We start from the raw sequence: 23,470 nt of genomic DNA, 5'->3' as shown, positions 1-23,470 counted from the left end.
TTTGTTCTTTTTTTTAATTATGAATGGATTAAATGCTATCAATAAAATGAATCAACTATGTTGTACGTGCTGCAGGTCGTAGTGTTCAAGGCTTTTAAAAGTGAATATGGGTGGATATATTTTGTTCGAAAATGAATTTAAACGCAGCAATTAGATCAATTCTTACAGAGAGAAATAAAAGAAACGGAGTTCCGGTTTAGTATTAACAAAACACACATTTCCAAAGCTATTTAACGTCCATACAACAATATTTTATATCAAATGAATTAAGATTGATAGTTTATAAAATATGAAATCTAAACTCGCCAGTTAAAAAAAAAAATGTACAAATACAAATCTGAAAAGTTTGTAGTGTCTTAGGATAAAACAATGATAAAACTTTTAGTTCATTTTCACGAAGTTACTTTTTAACAATATTATGACAATAAAAAGTCAAGTTGATAACAACTTGTCATTTTTGTCGCCTTCAAATAATCATACTGACATGAAGTCAGACTCTCGAGTATCCACGTTAAGTTAGCCGAGATGACAAAGCATGTATCAGACGGGGGAGGGGGGTGACTATTGGATTGAAACTTCACTGAGCGGTGAGCACATGTTTTAAATAATTCCTTCCAAAATTAAACTATTAAAATCAACATTGAGACAATCATATTCGAATCTCAATATTTTCTCTTCGCTCCGACATAGTTTTGGAGGTTTCCCCATCTGCCTTCCAGTGCTACGATGGCTCGTTATTTCCAGCGAAGATCCAATGCGATGGGGTAATAGACTGCATAGGAAATACCAACGAGGACGAACATGGGTGCGGTGAGTACCCCCTTTCTTATCTAGAGTAGATGTGTAAATACCCATACTAGGGGGGTGTTTCATAAAAAAAAAATTGTCCGACAGGTTGTGAGATTTGACCTGTTTCATTGCTTTTTATTGGCATAGAGGCAATGTTACTATGGATAGTAACTGTCGGAATAAAGTTTTGTCTGACAAGTCCTTTCATGAAACACCCCCCAGGTGCACATTCGGGTTTAGTAAATCATGGAGCACAGGGTAGCTGTCTTATTGTCTTAAGAATCTTTTTCATTGAAGTCTTTGTATAATTGTTATGTTATAGGGTCAACTAATCACAAGGCTTGTTCCTTTCTTGCTGCCCCTCTCATGTTCAATCCAATGTTTATTTCTATTTGTAGTTGTTTTTCTATTTTGTTAATACGATACTTTGTGTTTTTGTATGGATTTTTTATGAGCAACTAAATTGGAATTGAATTGAATTTCTACTCCCCCCAGCAATATATATCTTTAAAAGGGATTTAAGAATAATCCTCCTAAAAGATAGAGGGGAAAATAGAAGCATTACTGAGACATCTCTCGAAAAGCCTTTAAAAATAATAATTTCAACATTGGTAAAGACCCATTACGAACTTTTTCAGACCGACAACTTACATGCATGAGTTGAACAATTCAATTTTCTTCGAATACAAATATCAATTCTTTTAAACAGCGTACAACACGCTGGATGATGCTTGCCGTTCGGCTGCCAATATCACGTGTAGCAACATAGCATGCGCACCACAAGCCACACGATGCCTTTACGAACTGGATAAATACGGCTTTTTCACCGGATGTCGTGACGTCACACATCTAAGAGACTGTGGTAGGTGTCGCCTTCTTGTATTTTTTTTCATGGATATCAGGTATTCACAAGTGTTGAGTAATATTCATGGGAATATTTCTGACAGCCCAATAATGATTCACTGGTAAACAAATTCTCCCTTAATCAAATTTTATGTCATCCTTTAATCTACTTTGCCTTGAATTTGGCCTAGAATTTGATATTAGAGAATTACACCTTTGGACCTTAATTTCTCTTAGGCAAGAGGATGGACGTGTTTATTTTACACACTTCAAAGATGCTTGAAATTAGAATACATAGCTTAGCTTGCATTATCATATTCGGAATAAACCCTTTGAATTAAATTATTAACAACCTATCATCTGACATATAATAGAGTTTCATGTTTTTATTATTTTCTTTATTGTGTTGTTATTTTTTAGGAGATTTTGAGTGCCCAGAGTCTTATCTTAAGTGCCCATCATCTTACTGCATCCCCCTGCGGTATCGGTGCAATGGGAGACTGGACTGCCCTTCTGGAGAAGATGAAGCTAATTGTGGTAGGTATATCTTTACACTTTATCTCATGTTGTGATGGTCGTTGTGGTTTTAGTCATTATGTATAGGACATCAACAGAAAATGAATCGTCTAAAGGATGAAAATATAATATTAAGTTCAATTAATAGATACTAAATTAACTCTTGTGTATCATATTTACTTTTCATAATGTTTCTTATCTAAAATCAATTAAATCTATAAGGGTAAAAGGTGTCCTTTTGAAATCTAAATCAAATATCGAATCGGAAAATAATTCTGTCTTTTTTTCTTAACATTATATCAAATAAAATTATTCCGTTAGAAGAAAAGTGTTCTTGTTATGGCCCAATGGAAAACCACGTATTTCAGCGGCATTACGAAATTTTCCAATTTTTTCGTAATTTTTTTTAACCGAGATGGGAGGAATGCAAATTATAAGACACCTTCGGACTTTCATTTAAATGCCTATAAAACATGTAAAATAATTCCATTTTCAAACAGTTTTAACCTTCTATCATTTGTAATATTCAAATCTACACTTTCTATACCAGGTGTAGATGAGTATAAATGCCCGGATGGATCATATCAATGCCATGGACAGTTGTTTTGCATCAGCCATGATCACGTGTGTGATGACGTCATTCATTGCCCGGAACAAGACGACGAGCTTTTCTGTGGTATGATAATCCTCTACAATCATCAGCTTGAAGATATGATTATTATCCATAGGCCAATTTTAAAACCCGATTTAAATCATTTGTTTACCTATGTACATAGTAGGCCTACACACATATATATACATGTATACACTGCAAAAACTCCGGTGTTGATTTAACACCAGACCAGAATCTATATATGTCCACAACACCAGTTTGGTTTTGATCAGAATGGTGTTTATACAACACCGATTAGTATTAAAACAGCATCGGTTTGATTCCAAACTGGTGTTGTTTCAATCCCGGGTTTCAATACTTCTCTGGTGTGGACGGTCTGGTGTTTAATTTTGGCCTGAATTCTATATTAGAGAATTGCAACTTTGTTTTAATCAACACCTGAGCTTTTGCAGTTAAGGAAAAGCAAAAGAAACAAGGAAATAACTTTTGCTAACTGCCGTTTGTTTGTCAGTCAAACTGAAACTAAATTTTTTAAAGAAAACGTTTACAATCCCTTAGTTCCGGTGTTCGAGGAACAACAACATGAACGACAAAAATAAATATTCCATAAAGATAAAGTACTGAAATGGGAATTGTATTTGACCTAAAATTTGATTATATACAGTTTTTGGAAAGATCTTTAAAACACAAATGAATGCACTTAATTGTTTAACTGCTGAGTAGCAAGATAACGGCGATGGGATTTTTCGTCATCACCATAAATGATAGAGGTGATAACAAAGCGAACATATTGTCTGGAAATTCCTATAAAGTTTATATGAATGTCCAGGTTATTCGGATAGCCATTAGTTCTGTTACTCGTGTATGTAACTGTTATGCTTATATTCAAGGTAAATACATTGAGTGTCCACAGGGGCGGCGCCACAGACAGGTAGAGGCGATTTATTTTTATGATTTCTTAAGGTGAACAAAAGGGGAAAGGGAGAAAAGGAAGAAAAGTGGTATTTGAAAAATATGCCTCGTCCGAGTAACATGATAATATTAATAATAAACTTTCAATTTAATAGAGGATCATAGAACGCCATCTTTATCTCGTTATGTCCCTCATCAAATTATCCTGTCGCCGCCCCTAAATTTCCACTTTACCAAATGCAGATATACGATAAAAAATGCTGCCAATACTGTCTTCTTCATTTTTTTTATTACAGATACATTCAAGATAACATTACATTTTTACTGCAGTTGTGCTGTAATGAAACCTCTTGGCGTTATTATCATCATTAGTTATTTATTCGGAAACTCAAAATGATATAACAATTTATAAATTATTGAATCGACATCAGAAATTGAACATCGGGTTGCCAGGGGTAGAAATGATAAAATCAACAAGTCTGCCCGTTTTCCAGCTTCTATAAACATAGAGTGATGTACGTACAGTGCGTCCCATAAAAAATGAAATCGGGATTCCCATGTCTTATTTCTTCAAAGGCAAATGAGTAATGAAATTTCATTTACATCATCATGCAATAATATATTCTGATACCTACTATGAGGTGAACACCTCTCGCATTAATGAGCAAGACGAGTTTTCAATGTCAAAATCAGGTTGCGCAAAAAATTGGACAAGATTGGTTCGTGGTACGACGACCGTGCTTATTCCGCGATTGGCACTCATCCATGCTAACTTTGTCATCAGCATTAAGAATCTCTCACTGATCCCTGAAATGAGTTTCTGCGAAAAATCGTTTCTGACGTGACTAAATATTTATTGTTTGTAATCTCCTATGCATGAACGATTTGCCAAGCTGTTGGTCTCAAATTAAAGGTGAGATTCCACTCTTACCACAAGTATCAAATTTATACTAAAAACATATCTAAATTCTTAAATTCTATCCCAGAAAACGGGTTTCTTCTTTTTTGTGGGACGCACTGTATAGTTGAACCGATTGGTGACACGACATTTGCTCCTGCGACAATTGCTCCTGGCTTGATTTCGTCAAAGATGTATGGTTGGGGTTGCAATAGGGTTTTACGTTAGGATTAGGGTTAGAAGGTTAGAATTTAGAGCGGAGTAAATGTCGTAAGAGCAAACGTCATGGAACCATTCCGATTACGACTATCGTGGGGGCTCTTCTTCATCTCATCCTACAGAACAATGTCCCGGAGGATGTACGTGCGTTGGACTGTCCTTTTCCTGTCACCCAGACTCGGTGGACTTCATCGTCTTTCCCCGACAGCTAAGAAAATTGTAAATAACTATAAACAGGATTCAATATTAAATTACCATTACAGCCACCACACTCTTCGAAAGGACTGGTAAAAATATCTGAGTGTGGTACATTCTATTTGATCGATTGTATTATAGATTTTCATTTACGTCTCAAAAAATTGAAATTGTGAAGCATAATATAAGATACAAGAATGAAATAAGGGAACCCACTAGAAAGCAAAGCTTGATTATGTGGTCCCTACAGTCCTCCATAAAATAACTCATTGAAATATAACTTTTCTTCATTGGAATTCAGGTCATAATTTCATTCAATTATTTGATTTATTTTGACCATCGCTTCAGGTCCGATACAAAAGAATTGCTGACGTAGCTAATAGTTGGATGGGTTTGAACAACAGTTTGGTCGGAAACAATAATTATTCACCAAAATATTGGTTATTTTACTTCATTTCATTGCATTATGCAATCAATTTCAGTTCAAATACATGGAAAGGTGACATTTGTCAGTGGAATTTAAAAAATGGACGCCCAAACATTTCCTTACAATGCACACATTTAATTAAATTTCAATGAATTAAATAGTTTCAAACCATCAGCAATGTAACACCTTTTTTCAATTAATGTAAACATCCGTTTTGATAAGTGATGGTAATGATTAATGAACATGTGCGATATCTTGCACGAGTCTCACGGTAAATAAATAATAGACTAAGTAAATATTTGTCACTTTGTAAGATTTGAGATTTACATATACTCTGCGATGAAGTAATTATGATTAATCACTCACACTATTACTCGTATCACTGTCGCGATATTATGCAGATCTCTGGTTTGTGACGTGCTAGCTGACCCATGCAATGCGTCCTTGACCATTGTGACGAATGATGATGTCACAGACGGGAGAGGAAATAGCCTCGTGCCTCTGACAATGCCTTATTTAATTACTCTGTAAGTGACGGTTTGGTATTTGACCTGAATTCATGCTTTAAATACCATTTTCTGTACTTTGGTCACACATTTAGCAATGATCTCGAGTTAGAAAAAAACCTTTTTATGATATTATTTTTTTGTAAACAAGCGGATTTAGCAATAATATGCTATCCAAACCCTTTTATGAAAGTGTACGACTGCATTTAAAACGTTTGAATTATGTGAGACTTCAAAACACACTGATTCCGTACCCACACACTCACATTCGAACACGCTCTCGCCCACTGAAGGCGTGGAACCACACAAACTCTGACCCAAACATTCAAGTTCGCACACGCCTCGCCCACTGAAGGCTTTGAAACACACCGACTACGCACCCACACACTAAAGTTCGCACACGCCTCGCCCACTGAAGGCTTTGAAACACACCGACTACGCACCCACACACGCCCTCGCCCTACACACATCCTCACACAATAATTTCCTTTAAGAAATTCTTAAATATCTATCATTTTTCTTAGCCCAAACATGATGTTGGAAATTATTTTGTTTACTAAAACTTTGACCCATTTGTACTATCTGTCTACAGATCGTTAGAATCGTCTTCTCTAGAAGAAATTCAACTTGGAGCTTTTCAAGAAAACAAAAACCTCTTGGATTTGTAAGTATCTATGCCTGCATTTGGATGTCTGAATTTGCCTAAGGGTGGTAAATCTTTCATCATTTTAATCATTTTACAAATTTTCCAGTCTACATAATGCATGTGGTGCAATTTATTTCAAAATATAGAGTTTGTTGTCTGGGGTTAAAAAGACAAGTATTATGATTATCGTCAATTTTGTTATGATTCAAGAAATAACTCAAGCACTACTGGTTAATATAGAGTAAATGCACATGTATTGCAAGTCTCTATTCAACTGTGCCCTTTTAAGTTATATTTGTTATTGTCAGATTGTGATCAGAAGCTTCCATCAATTCTGACGATTGTAAAATTTAATAAAGTGTGTCAATCACCATAAATAGAGAATGTTGAACTTTTGATGAGGCAAAGTTTATAAGATTTTGCCTTGGATAGTAAATTTAAATGTTAATCATCACAGGAATCTGGCGGGCAACAATGTTAAAAGCATATTTCGAGGAACGTTTGAGGGACTCCATCGGATACAAACATTGTAAGTGTTATCTGACTGAACACCTAGTTAACGAATGAAATAAACCTAGATTATATCTACAAGCTCTTACTCTCTAGTGGTTCTGACTCTCGCCTTTAAAGAGAAGGTCGTTGGTTCAAATCCTAGCCATGGCGTATTTTCCTTCAGCAATAAATTTATCCCTACTGTGCTGCACTCAACCCAGGTGTGGTAAATGGGTACCGGCAGGAAGTAATTCCTCGAAAAGCTGTGCGCACCAGAATCGGTAGACTATAGCTTAGCCGGGGTAATACAGGAGCGCCTTGAGCACCCAGCAAGGTGGATACGTGCGCTATACAAATCCTACATTATTATTATTACTATCATTATTATTATAAAGAAGGACCCTTCCCACATTATTTTAATAGTATTTGAATCATTCATGAAGCTCGTGCAGGTAAAGCTCAATGTCAGGTGAAACAGTTATTTAAAAAATGACAGAGTTAAGTATCTTCATTATGATATATATTTTGTTTATCGACGTCTACCTGTATGGTTCGGAATGTCATGAATGTGAAATTAAGTTAAAATTGGTTAGATCCTCAAAAAGGTACTGAACCTGTAGGTTTGGGTGGCAGTAATAATTCGTAATGCATTTCGCCATAATAGGACTTCCCCAAACAGGAATGTATCTGCAACCGACGAAATTTGGATAGTCAAAGATGTGCAGTGTTAGAATTTTTATCAAAATCAATGTATTTCATTTGTGGTTGGGATCAGATTGCAGATAGTGATTTACAGTTATGACATTTTAAATAATTTCTTTCAGGAATCTCTCGGCTAATCCACTCAGCGTAGTCGAGGCGGGAGCGTTCGGAAATTTGACCCTTCTTCAAGAACTGTAAGAATATTTATATCATTCAAACAACAAATAGCTTACCATTATCTGTCGATTCAAAGAGTAAAGGCCTACTTATTTTTCAAATAATGAAAAAAGTATCATACAATTATCAATTATGAAATTATATATTCTGATGCAATTGAATGAAATGAACTAAACAATTTCTTTAAGAATTTCTACAAGATCTGTAAGAACCTTTAAAACATCAGAATATAACAAAATATAAATGATGATATTATGATATTAATCCCGGGTAGCTACTTCGGCTCTTTTAAGTGTTCTGCCAGCAGGCCCAAGATAACATAATATTCTTTTAGGAATTCATCAAGAGTCTGTGTTGAAATTTAATGATGATATTTCACTTTCTTTTCAGGGATATTCGTGGGACTGACATTGCTGTTACCACGAACATCGGACACGATATGTTCCTTGGCTTGGAGAACTTGCAGATCATGTTTGTAGCTTTTTTCTAGTTTGTAAATGCTTGAACAATAACTTGAAAATCATAATGACTTATTTAATCAGATATTTAAGGGTGCTTGGCTGTAGGCCGACTTTTTTTGCTAGGGGTATTAGAATACCTACAGCGAAAGCATTTTGGGGCATTTTACTGTGTAAAAAATAAAGGTTTTGTTCAAATCTTCCCTTTTTAAAAGTACATTTGCATTAAAAAGGTATAGGTTTTGATTAGGGAGGGGCAGGGGCGGAAATCTCTCCCAAAAGGTAGGGGGGACAAGGGGCTGGAAAATTTGACAAGCAAAAAAAAAGTTATCACCCCAAATGTCAGGTCATTTCGACGAAGATGAATTCGACAAGCGAAAAAAAAGAAAAAAAGGTTATCATCCCAAAAGTAAGGTCATCTCATCCTTAATTACAAGTTTTATTTCGATTTTGAATGGTGAATTTCTTTCCATCATAAAAGGCCAGAAATATTATTGTGGGGGACACTCGATATTGTGTCCCCCCTACTATTTTGAGTAGGGGGGACACGTCCCCCTGTCCCCCCTGGGATTTCCCCCAATGGGGGGGGGGAGGGGAGGCCTTCCTATCCCTGTGTACGGCCATTTGATAATGATGTGACGATCAGTTGACACTATTTCTATTGGTTACAAATTCGAGATGGATATTTTAAAGGGGAAGTTCACCCTGAAGAAAACTTTGTTGTAAAAATAGCAGAAAAAATAGTAAAAAATATTGGTGAAGGTTTGAGGAAAATCCGTTAAAGAGTAAGAAAGTTATTAGAGTTCAAAGTTTTGGATTTGTGACGTCATAAACGAGCAGCTGACCCATGTGTTATGTAATATAAAATGCATGAATTTCAAATTTTGTATGGTTCCTGATGACTTAATTTTGTTTTCTATTCATGATCGGATGTGAAGTGATTTGTCTATTGACATACAAAAGGTACAGCGAAAACCATTTTCAATTTTATGAGATAATGACATTTCGTTGATTTTTTACCATTCGCTATGTAGGAATGCTGCTCGCATATGACGTCACAAATCAAATAATTGAAATTCTAATAACTTTTTAATTATTTGATGAATTTTTCTCAAACCTTCGGCAATATTTTAAAATTTTTTCTGCTATTTTTACAATAAACTTTTTGTCAGGGTGAACTTCCCCTTTAAATGGTTGTTTTTTAAGTATGAATGATTTACCTTTAAGAAATATTCATTTCATGTAGTCTTTCTAACAGGACATTACTACCTTGGATGAAGTTTGACGTTTAGGTGCCAATAGGGCTAAATTGGTCTAAGGTCGGGTGGTCAATGGCTCCGGATAAGACAAATGTAGATACCTAAAGGCTTCGGGTTCTTTCCTTGGCTCATCACTTATCACCTTATTCCATCAAGACCATACAGTGACATAAAATGAAAATGTTGGAGGTTATTATTGATATAGTATGGGGGGGGGGCAAGGAAAGGCTTACATAAAACACACTACACAGACACTTAACTTTACGAATATTTATATTAAACTTTACAATGATGCGGCGGGGAAAATCAAGTCTTACGCGATTTGTTTTATTTCATTTAATAGGATCCTTGTAGAATTGAATAAAGGAGAGCCTCACCTTAAAATGTGATTCTTTATTCAAAACTTCTGAAAGAATGTCATTTTTTTCAACAGACATGCAGACCGCTACGTCTTCTGTTGTCTAGCGGGACTGGTGGATTCAGTCGGCTGCAATGCGCCGAGGGATCAGTTTTCATCTTGCGAAGAGCTCATGGCGAGCGAAGTTCTGCGGATCTTCATCTGGATCCTCGGAGGGAGCGCTTTCATCGGAAACGGCTTCGTGTTCATCTACAGGGTGATCCATCAGAAGAGAGACAGGAAAACCATTGTTCAGTCGAGTTTCATCACGAACTTGGCCGTGTCTGATTTTATGATGGGCCTGTACATGATCACCATTGCGTCGGCCGACATATACTTCAGAGGGAACTATGCCTTGCATGCTGATGCTTGGCAGTCCAGCGTCCTCTGCAAGTTAGCGGGAATGCTTTCGGTAGTATCGAGCGAGGCGTCTGTCTTGTTCATCATGATGATCAGTGTTGACCGGTGCATCCACGTCCTCCTACCCTTCAAGAAGGGGCTTCACCTCTCTCCTATGGCTGCAAGATGTACCCAGCTAATCATATGGGCCATCGGAGTTTTGGTGAGCGTCATACCCTTGATGATCCCTTCGTATAACCAAGGCAACTTCTACGGGCAGTCTGGAGTCTGTTTGGCCCTACCCTTGACAGTTGATCGTCCTGCAGGATGGCATTACTCTATCTCGTTGTTCATCGGTGCCAACTTTGCGGCCTTTCTTACAACCCTGCTCTGTTACGTGGCCATTTACATCCGCTATCGGCAGTCCAAACGGATGATATCTCAGACTGGGAAGGTGTCAAGGGATGATAAAAAGCTGAGTGAAGATATCAAGTTGGCTTGGAAGATGTTGCTGATTGTAGGAACAGACCTGATCTGCTGGTTCCCCATTATCATCATGGGCCTCTTGTCAGCGGCAGGGAAACTTGTTATATCTGCTCAGGTGAATACTGACATGCCGATACCATTACCTTTATGCAGCCAGCATCGTCAGGAATTCATCTTTTAAAATTTTCTATAGCTGCAGCGGATGCAATAAATGCGTTCAACCATGGTCCTATTACGAAATAGGTCCATGGTTCAACTGACACCAAAGCTTTGACATATGATTATCATAGCAATAATTATCCCAGACTGCAATTTAATGTTTTCTTGGTGAACAAAGCTGAATACATTTAGCTCAGTGATCAATCCTATAATTGAAATTTTTTTAAAGTGCCCAATCTTACCCCATTCGACGTTACAATTCAAGGTTCCCATTTTCTTAACAGGTGTATGCTTGGACGGCAGTCTTCGTCCTTCCTGTTAACTCGTCACTCAACCCGTACCTCTATACACTCTCCACCATGCACGGAAAGAAACAGACATCCAAGAAATCTGGCTGGTCGGCGACAGAAGAAAATAAAACAATGGGTATGCAATATTGAAATAACTTTACCTTTTTCCGGATCATCCCATCAATATGTGGCAATATCTCCAGCCCACGCAGAACACATTCGACATGTTCGATAGGTAGGTGTAGGAAAGCAGAATATTGCTCCTCAGTGGCTTACCGTGGGTCACGGCATGGGGGGGGGGCACCAGCAAAAATTTCGAGTCACTTAGGGAGCGCGCGAAGCGTGCTCAGTTGCCAGGGGCCCGTTTCATGAAAGTTGTCAGCACTGACAAGTTGTCTTTCTCCGACAGTTACCATAGTAACAGTCAGAGGCCAGTGCTTTTCAGCCAATCAAAACCAAGGATTTCACTGAAATTGTCAGCATTGACAATTTAGTCAGTGCTGATAACTTTCATGAAACATCCACCAGGTATACTGACCTAATAGAGACTTTTTAAGGACATGCAGTGCCATTAAACGGATAAGTATCTCACTGATTAAATAATGCGAGCGCGAAGCGCGAGCTGAACATTTTTGATATTCAGACCTAAAAAGGGACATTATATGCAAATTTGTTGTAATCATGATACATACCTGCCTCGCTAAACAAACAAAAGCGCGAGCTGAAAGTTCTGTATGTATTGACCCCAAACGGAATATATTTTAGGAATCCATTAAGAGTATATCTCAGCATAGTCATCTAGTGCTGATTTTGTTAGAATTACATCTAAACACATTTAGCACTATTTGTAGACATGGTAATTATGATTATCATACGCATCTTACTAATCAAATACTGCGAGTGCGAAGCGCGAGCTGAAAATTTAGGAAACTCAGACCTGAGGAGGGGGCATTCTAAGGCTTGTTTGCAGGAATTCACTAAGACCGCACATATTTCACTAACCAAATGATGCGAGCACGAAGCGCGAGCTGAAATTTTTTTATATTGAGATCAGAAAAATTGACATTTTAAGGACGGATTTTAGGAATTCATGAAGAGCAGACATCTCACCAATCAACTCATGTGAACGTTAGCACGGACAGGAAATGTTTTATAATAAGACCTTAAATAGGGCAATCACTTTAAGTAGTCATGAAAAAGAAGCAACTGTCACTACTTCAAATAATAATAACTCGAATTGCGAGGAAATATATTTGGTGTACAGTATATTTACTTGAAAACGGGAGGTTTAAGTACAACAGGATTATATATCTCGTTAAACAATCTATGCGAGCACCAGGAACAATAAAGACATAGGCCCTGAGCAAATAATGTTTCATAAAGTTATTCTTATGTAATATAACATAATTATACAATAATATAACATTTATAATGAGCATAGTTTCTTCTTTCCCCACTACGTTTCTCTTCCTTTCTCCCTCTTTTTCTCCTTTTCCCTGTTTTTTTTTTTGGCCAGCCGATTGGGGGGCACATATCCCCCCGTAGTTACGCCACTGTTGTTCCTTTTATGAGCGCATTGGTATTGAATATGGCGCCAAATTTTGTCAGGCTCTTTTCTTCTTTTGCTTCGGCTCACAAAAATGATTATAATGATAATGATGCGAGAGATGATGGTGATGGTCATGAATACGATGAATATGCTGATGATTATAAAATGATGACGATGCCCCCCCGCACCATCATGCCCATAACACCTCTGGAGTATACAGTTGATAATTCAGCATTTATTGTGATCCGCTTTACCTCCTGTTATTTTTACAATACAGAAAGTGGCATGTGGGACGGAGATGGTCCTTCTTCTAAGACCAAGGCTACCACCCCCTTTTCCATTGTACCCACCATGGTTGCGCAGTTCCTTGAACATTGGTTGATAAATGAATCACGTGACTTGACCCTGCACGAACTTGACGTCATCAGACGAGACATTGGGCAGTCATGGGACCTCTTGCAAAAGGCCGGCAACGCCAACACAATGGATGGGTATTTCAAGAATATTATAGTTCAAACTGTGAGTGAATGAAATATTAGTCAATCTCTCTATCAGTCAGTAAACGTTTAAAATTTATGATATCAACAAATGATTTCATTTTCAACAAAATACAACAAAATTTAATATCAGTTTGCAAATAATCACATGTACAGATGCTTTTCAATAAAATTTGTTATAGCAAATTTAAAATAACGGAACATTGGCAAATTAAATCAATCAACTAATAAGATCAGTTATTCATTCAATCAATCAATCATTATTTTGGTCAATAATTCAATTAAATTATTCAAGCAATCACTTGATCAATATGTCAGTAAACTAATCAATCATTCAATCAAATCAATAAAACCATAGATCAATTAATTAATCAAACATTCAATCAATCAGTCAATCAATCAATCAATCAGTCAATTATTAACTCATCAACCATCAGATATAATCAATCCATAAACCATTCAATCTTCAGCCTATATCTATTTATCTATCTGTCAGGCAATCAATCAATCGCTAAATAAATCAATTAGTCCGTCAAGCAATCAGTTCAGTAATTAGTGTAGCGTCTCATGTGTTAATGGAGCCCGATGAAAAGTCAAGGGTCTCACACATAATATGCCACATACTAGACTAAAACATAATAAAGGTCTCCATAGTGAATTAAAATCGAAATATAAATGATTTTGATACCTCTTAATTTTCTTTCTTTCTTTGAAAGGATGCAGCTAATACGATTCAAAGGGCATTCGTGGTTCTGGATCCTCCATCATTCAACGTTGAACATGTTGAAAAGGACGATCAATTCAATGGCAGATCGAACAATCCCGAAGCTAACCAAACCAAGGTTCTGGAAGTGCTCAAGGGACTCAGTGAATCTCGACATTAACCAACAGAAGAGGCAACATGACTAGAGGAGGCCTCTATATTCCTGTGCAAGCAAGGGCAGGAGCATCCTCCACGTTTTAGATGGGGGGGGGGCATAAAAGTGGGGGAAAAAATGTCAAAAAAATTCGGCACACTCTTCGCGCGTTGATTAAAATCTTGTGCGCTACATGAGTGTAACGAAAACATTGACAATTTTGTATGTTTAAAATGAGTTTTAATGCCACGTTATCGGATTTATAATGCATTCAAGGGGTTTTTAAACATAATTTCATTGTATATTTTTTTTGGGGGGGAAGCTACAAAAATATTGGGGGCAAATCGATATGTCTACACCCCCCCCCCCTTGACACCTCTGAGCATGGTGGACCATAATAATGGACTAGTGCGAAGGATTCTTCTTCTTTTTCGATTTTGCAATAGTAGGCCCATGAGATCTATTGTTATCATGGTTACAAGATTGGAAATCGTGAGTTTCGTTTCGAATCTATATACGATTTTTTTGTCAAGTGACCCCGGACCCTTTGGACAAATCGGGGTCCTGTTTCATAAAGACTTTTATAATAACAAATGCACAATTTATATAACAAATTTACCATCAGCCATTCAGATTGAATGATTTCAGTAGCTTTTAACTCTTATTGTGAATTTGTTATTATAACAAGTTTTATGAAACAGACACCTGCTCTTTATCATGAGGAATTCAATGTCGTTCTTTTTGTCTTTATATAATAGAACAATGCTAATGGAATACTTAATATCATGAACAATATAGAAATCTTCTTGTCATTTTAATTTTCACTTAAGAACTTTGTCAGTAAAATTTTGCATCATGCCGCGATCGCTGTTCCTGCTTTGTATGTTCTGCAGTCCGTTGCAGAAAGAGTTGCGTTTAAACGCAAGTCAAAAAATCAATCGCAAGTCCCAAATGCGCGCTGTTGATTGGTTGAAAATGAAGTTGCGCATGATTTTTAGAGTTGCGTTTGATTGCAACTCTTTCTGCAACGGGCCCCAAATGATAATATAATGATATTTATTGATTGATTCATTCATTCATTGATTTATGTATTGATATTGTTAGTAACTTATTAACTTTGGTGGATGTTTTCCTCGTGCTTTGTGTATTGAAGATTATGTGTTGAAAATGTGGAAAAAGTGAATGATTTAGCCGAGCCAATGAAATGAATAAACATTGACTGGTGGTTTACAAATTACTTGAGAAATGATTAATTGCCACTCATCATGATCAAGGAGATAAATAAACACGGGACTCGGGAGTGGAGATGGATCCAAGCCAGGTGGTCAGCTATGTCTCCCTTTGGCACCATTTCAGATTTATAGTAATTACAAATTTACCATTGCATTTTCCTGTTAAGTTGATTATCTATATTTTTTAATCTATTTTTATTCGTTTATAATACTCGCTGTCTTATCTTTAGGTTGTTTTTTCGGCGATTCCGTTGAAAAAAATATCCGTGGAATAAATCCAATACCAAAAAAATCATACGAAACAGTAGAGATAAATACACCAAGGAAACAAAACTAGAGAGAAAACAAAAATACAAGAGGTAGACAGTGAAAGCTTATAAGGTAATCGGAGTGGGAGTCTAAATTCAGACGTGTTCAAAACTTCTAAAAAGAAATTTCTCATATTTTAATGAAACGTGAACAATTATTCATTTCATTCCTGAGACTTTCTTGGCACCTAACATATTTTATGAAAAGGTCTCATTTTGGTTTTGGTATTCAAGTGAATTTTTTACACCTTGATTTATTGAAGTTTCGGTGACGGCAAATCATGAAAGCTAATAAAGATTTTTTTCAAAATTTTGTAAATTAGAATAACAAAATTATTTGGCATTGAGTTTTACAGATAGACAATCTTTAAAGATGCTATAAATAGCTTATCTATGCATTCTATTAGTATCACCGACCTTAAACATGTTAGAGCTAATATGTACTTTTGAATAGTTTGAAGTGTTTTACACCCCGAGTTATGTTGTGTGACAAACGTGTCTTCGTAACTGATGCCTCATAAATCTAAGAATTTATAGATTGCATGTTATTTTGATTCATTTCAAAGTACATCGAATCGTGATAGTAGTTAGTTAGGCCATCATACAATTTTTTTAGTTGGACTTTTCATAAGCAATCAGCAAATATAACTATATAAGCACATCACGGGCGGTAGATGCAAAATGAGAATATCTTTGATTCACACACACACACACGCACACTCACAAACATGTTTCCCTTGTATTTATTCTCATTTTCGCCTTAAAATAATTTTAAACTTGGTTTGATTACTCGTGATGATTTACAGTCATCGAGGCAATAATGTATTGTGATCTTGTGGAGACTATATTCATAAGAATAATTGATATTTCAAATAGATATGATATAATATATATATATAATATATAGATATAATGAGTGTGTATCGACCTGAGGGCCCGTTTCAGAAAGCGTTGCGTTTAAACGCAAGTCAAAAAATAAATCGCAAGTCCCAAATGCGCGCTGCTGATTGGTTGAAAATCAAGTTGCGCATGATTTTTAGAGTTGCGATTGATTGCAACTCTTTCTGCATTGGACCCCAGGGGCACGTAACACAAAACTTAGCAATGTTCGTAAAACATTTTTATACAATTGATTCCATTGACAATGTACAATCAATCGTGAAAATCAAGTGTACAATCAATCGCTAACCTTTGTGTTACGGGACCCACGATGTTCAATTACTGTTAATACAAAAAGTACACTGTTAGAAAAAAAACAGAAAATTTTACAAAAGAAAAAAAAAGATTTTTTAAAGAAAGAAAAATCTAAATCATTCTGTAAATTGTTATAACAGGAAAAATTTTGTACATTTTTTCTGGAATTTTACAAGGTCTGTTTTAAAAAAGGGGGAAAGCAGTTATATTACAATAAATTCTCAAGGTTACAAACACCGAATGCAAATTTTCTGTAATTTTACACAAATGCAGTAAGATTACAGGCGTTCTCGAGATTCTGCTGCAGGATTTTTTTAAAGTAGAAATGTTCTAACAGTGTAAATATCTATCTTGTTTTGATGTCAGAGAAACTATTAAAAAATGTGTTTGTTAATTAACGGTATTTTGGTTTGAAAATGAACAAAGTAATTTATGCTTCGTGTTTTGTTGAAAATAAAAGCTGATCTGGAAATGCTTATGGTCCGAAATTACTTTCATTCGAATAGTGATTGATTTCTTATTCTCTTTTATGCATAGCTCAATAGCCCTGATATTGTTTTTTTTTTCAAAATGACATTCTTGATTATTGTCTGATTATAATTTGCCCATAACATCAAAAAAAAAAAATCGTGGTGACCAGACATGGCGTATGGAACAAAAATTCTATCAACCTGCAAGCGAGCAAAAAAAAAAAGTTTTAAATGCAAACATATATTTTGTGATAGATTTTGACAAATTATTGTAATTCACTATTTTCCAATTCACTTTCTCTTTTTTCTTCATGGTCTTAAAACTTTGGTGGGGGCATGGCCCCCATGCTCCAAAATCTTTACGTTTGTTATATCAACCAAAAATTCTGGTAGATCCTATACATTTTCGTCAGGTCGGACATTACTATTTCACTATTTTCCCTGGTTATTTTGACCATTGAACAAAATAAAGGGGGAAGTTTACCCTGATTATGAATCAGTTTTATCAAAAGCAGAGCAATAAATTATAGAAACATATAGGTGAACGTTTTATTAGAATCCATTAAAGAATCGGAAAGTTATGAATGTGTATAGATTTTAATTTGTAACGCTATATACGAGCAGCTCTCTATAATCATGTACTCTCATCAATTTTTTTTTTTCGATGGAATATGGTGAATAAAAAATACACTGGTAAAACATGTTGGTGAACGGTTGATTAAGATCCGTTAAAGAATAAAACTGGAGTTTTCAATTTTATTTTGTGACGTTATGTGCAGGCAGCTCAATGAAATAGGCCCGTGGTTATTAAAAATATTTTTTTTTCTAGAGGAGTGGGTATATGAACATGTATAAAAAGTTTAAAATATATCAACCTTACAAATAAAATCACTTATTTGAAATATTTTTTTTAAAAAGCAAACATTATTTCTTTAGTGTAGCTGCACGTCTGTGATGTCACAACCCCCCCCCCCCACGATTTCGACTTTCATCAAACCTTCACCAACCTATTTATCTCATTTTTTCTGCTTTTATTAAAATCAACTTTTCGTCAGGGTGAGCTTCCCCTTCAAGAGCGGCATGTAATGAAATATGTAAATCTGACGGAAGTTCTTTGTATTAATGCCCCATGTGACGCATGATTGCATTACGGGTATTATATCCTGGAATGAAAGTAACTTGACTTTCCATAATCTAGGCAAGTTTGCTTGATACTGAGTAATCAACATTTATTTCACTTTTATCCATTGAGCCTTTCTCCCTTTGGCTCCTATTATTGTGAGCGACACAGTGATCTGTGGAGCGATCTTAGAAAGGGGTCGAATTACAGTCTGGACGACTGTCTAAAGCTCGATGATGTGGATGATTCATCTCGTCCTACAATAGTTCGTCCACTATGATGATATTGATGGGTCGATTGTCGCGTAGTAAATTGAATGCTTGGTATAAAACTATAGATCATGGCCGCCTACGTTAGAGATAACCTTTATATTTTCAGATACTTTTGTTTGATTAATCATGTTTGAAAATGAACACTAACAACACCAATGGACACTTAAAGTCAAATGGCCTCGTGAGATAAGCGGGGAGATAAGATCGGTCAAGTGCACTTAGTATGGTGTGATATAATAGTGGGTCGAAAATGCATGCAGTTTTGGAGGACGATTTTCAACTTTTTTCTTTTTTTTACTGACGTCTGAATCCCCCCCCCCCCTCTATAGCCTCTTAGTCATTACCATAGCGATTTTATGTTTAAGCTATAGATTTAGCTTCTTGTTTGATTTAGTCCCATTGTTAAGACTGTCTCTTTCTTCGAAATGTTTCTTTCTTTGAAAAAGAAGCTATTTTAATAGGTCAAACTATCTTAGTTCGTGAGATTCTGTTTGCAAATTCGTTTATATGAACGTGTGGAGAAAATGCACTCTTTTTGTATATAATCTATTGGTACAAGGACACGCGGGGGACCCTAATCATGGGTGGAAATCTGTCCCTAAAGGTAGTGGGGAGCAGGGGCTGACTTTGACAAGAAAAAAAGTTTTTACCTAAAATCTAAGGTTATTTACCCCCCCCCCAAAAAAAAATAATAATAATAAAAATAAAATAAAATGACAAGGGAAAAAAGGTTTTACCCAGAATGTAAGGTCATTTAGTCTAAAATACATGTATTATATTGATTGTGAAATAATGTATTTTTCTCCATCATAAAAGACCAAAAATAGTAGGGGGACATTTTATGTTGTGTCCCCCTACTATTTTGGGTAGGGGGCCCGTACCCCTATCCCCCGGGATTTCCGTCCATGATCCTAATATTGCTTTAATGAAACTTGCATTGAGGATCTTTTGTCAGTTTTGGGTCATTTTCCAATAATTATTTTTCAAAGTTGAATGAAAGAAGCAATCAAGCACAATGCCTCATTATAATCGGATGACACATAAAAAGTAGTTATGATTTTTTTTTTTATTTCGTGTGATTTTTTTTTATTTGACGGTGGGTCCCGTTTCATAAGCTTGTTATAAACGCACAATTTCTATTATTTTTTACCGTGTTGTGCTAATACGGTACTATTTTTGATTATCTGGTGAAATTATCAGTTTTACACTGGTTTGGTTTTGTCGGGGTGGATTTACCCTATAGCGGATAATAGAGATATCCGTGATTATGTCACTATCTCAACTATAGGCCTATGTGTTAGCCTTAAGTACTGGTAGTGTCATGGTAGGTCGCACTAGCATCAGCACTTTTTGTCATTTTAGGCATTTCAATTGCCATGTTTCCCTCATTCGGATGTAACAATTTCTTTTTTTTTCTTTTTTCATAGTCCATCTGGAATTAAAATAGGCCTACACATTGGTGGTGGAAGCCAAAAAAATAGAGGGGTACACCTGAAATTTCTGGATGAACATAGGTAAAAAAATTGACAAGCAAAAAAAAAATCAACGAAAAATTTAGGGGGCCGTCCCCCACTTCAAATTTGAGGGGGGAGGAGTCCACAGGACCCCCCCTCGCTATGGGCCTACACCTTTAACTGTTGTTGAACATGCTCTGAACTTGCAGAAAATTGATTGACAGAATTATGTATCGTAATCCTGTCATCAAATCATTCTGCAATTTTTCAGTGATAGGGACTTTTTCCTATTTCACATTTCCCTACCCCTCCGCCCCCCCCCGCCAAGTCCAGATATCCGTGTCCTTTTATACACTATAGCTGTAAAGGCCTATCTGCTCACTGTAAGAAATATTGGGTAAAATTTTACCAGCACGTGGGTAATTTTGTTTCCAACCAATTTAAGGCAGTATTTTACCCAATTCGGGAAGCATATTGCCCAGTAAGGTAAAAAAAAAAAAAAGATGAACAGCAATTACTTTAGAATGGGCAAACTTTTCATCACGACTGGAAAATAAATATGCCCAAAAGAAATGCCAAATGTAATTGGTTGGACACATAATTACCCTCATGAAGGTTTTTCTGCATGCGTCTTTGTTAAAAAAAAAAGGGGGCCGGCTGTTCGAAATCTCGGCTTCTTTTGGCCCCTGACTTCAAGTTATAAACACTTGAAGAATGTCCATTTCGATTTTGTTTTAATATAGCCCTGCTAAAAATGAAATGATTAAAATAAATTCTTGAAATCTTAATATTTTTACCATTTCTCTTCTATATGTGGCGCCCTTCTAAAATGACCCAATTCACTCAACCTGTTTTATTCTTTATTTAGATAACCATGAACCTTGATAAGTAGATAAACAATCGAGGGAACATTAAAGCAAACGTACGTTCACAAGGTACTGCACTGCAAGCCAAATCAGGATTTACTGAAAAATATCTCATTACCATACTGAAACCCCGACTGAAAGACGGGCTGCCGCATTACGTGAGGGGCATATATGAGTAGAGGAGATTAAAGTTGTTACATTTCCTTGGGAGCAGTGGTGTAATGGGCCAAAATTTTGATGGGGCTAGATATGGCGTATCTCATAAAATCTATAATAACTTGCGAGTAAGCGAAGCGAGCAAGCCAAATTTGGACATTATATTTTATTACATTACAAAAAATGCAATTTTGTGATAGATTTTTAAAGAATATTCAGAAAATCATATGATATTTAAACCTTCTCTCTTTCCATTTTTTTCTCTTTTTTTCTTAGTTGTGAAAAATTGGGGGGGGGGGTGGCGCAGCCCGCGGCCCCTTGGCCCCCCGTACGCCGCTGTGCTTGGGAGGGGACAGGGGCTATATATAAATACTTACCTCATGATTTTCTTTACTTCCCTTGGTGCAGCCCTGCGCGACTCCTGCATCAATTGCTATTAATATCATTGTTTTTATAATGATATCATGAAATGTATTACATGAAAAGTTTTGGATTTGGGGGACTTTTGTGGAAAGTAGGATAATGAATAAGAGCGCCATCGCCTGCCTGAGATTTTTAGATGTCATGCAGGTAACACGTGTAGACATATGGAACTGCAAACGTTGCGGTATATTATGATACGGTACGTAGTACTAGCAGACAATTTAAAATTAAAGAGACACGTCCATGAATAATTGAAGGGGTGTTTTATTTTGAGGGACAACATTGGCACTTAATTTATAGTGTAATAGAGACAAAATCTAACAATATTTGATCCACGAAAGAGTCCTATTTTCATCTAAAAGGAAATTTATGCATAAAGAAATGTATGATCGTGAATAAACTGAAAAATAATTGGAGTGGACTTCCAAGTATTATGACCTCGGTGTGTCTCTCCGCATACTTGGGATTCCTACGTGAGTGTGTGATCAAACTGCACCATTGACCCGCCCGCGCGTTTCCGTTTTACACCCTGGCGAAGGCATTTTCCGGAAAAGTAGCCAAAAAGCGACTAGTGAAGAGTCTACGTCTACGTTTGTTTACATTATCAGCTGGGCGCGCGATACAAAGTCCGCACCGAAGTTATCCGTAGACATGGTAGAACCGTACTTGCAAAGCAGCTGAGCTTATACTTTCCAGGTTCAATACGAATGTTTGCCTTGATCATTTGCCTTGCCGATTTGCTGATGTCTGTCTTTCTCTCTATCTGTCTATATATCTATCTCTCAAATTCTATCTCTATCTATCTATGTAACTGCAGTATCTATCTATTTAATAATCTCTGTCTCTCTCATTCTTTATCTAACGTCTATCTATCTCAAATTCTCTATCTCTACCTACCCCTTTTATTATACTGTCAAATCATTTATTCTTAAGTTACATGTAAGTTTAATACACCCATTGTAAATATGTTACTTACTATGTAAAGGGGCCCCGTTAACAAGCTGTGCTTCACTGGGGTCCCAAACCTATCATTCTGAGTCCTATGATGTTGTATTCTGTACTATTGTTTGTGTTTGATATGGTTTGAAATAAATACTATACTATACTATACTCTATCTATCCACCCATCTGTCTGTCTTTCTCTATTTCTCTCTCTCTACCTACCTATGTAACTACAGTATCTATCTGTTAATTTGTCGCTTTTCTCTCTCATTCTTGATCTATCTGACATCTATCTATCTCTCAAATTCTCCAGCTCTCTCTCTATCCATCTGTCTGTCTTTCTTCTATCTATTTATCTATGAAACTACAGTATCGGTTAATTTGTCTATCTTCTCTGTTTCTCTCATTCTTTATCTATCTAACATCTATTTATCTCTCAAATTCTCTATCTCTCTCCCTCCCTCTATCTATCCATCTGTCTGTCTTTTTATCTATTTCTCTTTTTCCGTCCATATATCTATAACATATCTCCATCTCTCAAGTTCTCTCCCCCATCCATCTATCTATCTTCTATCTATTTTTGTATACAGTATCTATCTATCTGTTAATTTGTTTATAATCTTCCCTGTCTCATTCTTTATCTATTTAACATCTATCTATCTCTCAAATTTTCTCTATCTCTCCCTATCTATCTATCCATCTGTCTGTCTTTCTCTGTTTCTCTCTATCTATTTATCTATCTATTTTTATAAGTTCAGTATCTATCTGTTAATTTGTTAATAATCTTCTCTGTCTCTCTCACTTTTA

The 23,470-nt window shown here is 36.2% G+C and overlaps 1 protein-coding gene across 4 annotated transcripts in view; it reads left to right on the top strand.

Annotated features, from left to right (window-relative positions):
* The window catches only part of LOC121429653, a 51,981-nt gene extending 36,786 nt beyond the window's left edge, over nt 1–15,195 (top strand). For 3 of the 4 annotated variants that reach the window (XM_041626799.1, XM_041626798.1, XM_041626796.1), the window contains 14 exons: nt 691–810; nt 1,499–1,651; nt 2,053–2,169; nt 2,699–2,824; nt 4,913–5,009; nt 5,814–5,939; nt 6,511–6,582; nt 7,022–7,093; nt 7,881–7,952; nt 8,326–8,406; nt 10,086–10,989; nt 11,318–11,459; nt 13,150–13,391; nt 14,086–15,195. In XM_041626799.1, the coding sequence (XP_041482733.1) occupies nt 691–810; nt 1,499–1,651; nt 2,053–2,169; nt 2,699–2,824; nt 4,913–5,009; nt 5,814–5,939; nt 6,511–6,582; nt 7,022–7,093; nt 7,881–7,952; nt 8,326–8,406; nt 10,086–10,989; nt 11,318–11,459; nt 13,150–13,391; nt 14,086–14,253 (2,492 nt within the window). In that variant the 3' untranslated portion in view covers nt 14,254–15,195. Of the gene's footprint in view, nt 1–690; nt 811–1,498; nt 1,652–2,052; nt 2,170–2,698; nt 2,825–4,912; nt 5,010–5,813; nt 5,940–6,510; nt 6,583–7,021; nt 7,094–7,880; nt 7,953–8,325; nt 8,407–10,085; nt 10,990–11,317; nt 11,460–13,149; nt 13,392–14,085 lie in introns of those variants that run through there. The other variant, XM_041626800.1, reaches the window with a different exon arrangement.
* Nucleotides 15,196–23,470: the final 8,275 nt, after the last annotated feature.

The sequence above is a fragment of the Lytechinus variegatus genome, chromosome 16 (assembly GCF_018143015.1).
Source record: "Lytechinus variegatus isolate NC3 chromosome 16, Lvar_3.0, whole genome shotgun sequence".
Lineage (NCBI taxonomy): Eukaryota > Metazoa > Echinodermata > Echinoidea > Temnopleuroida > Toxopneustidae > Lytechinus > Lytechinus variegatus.
This window is presented reverse-complemented; position numbering and strand designations above follow the sequence as displayed.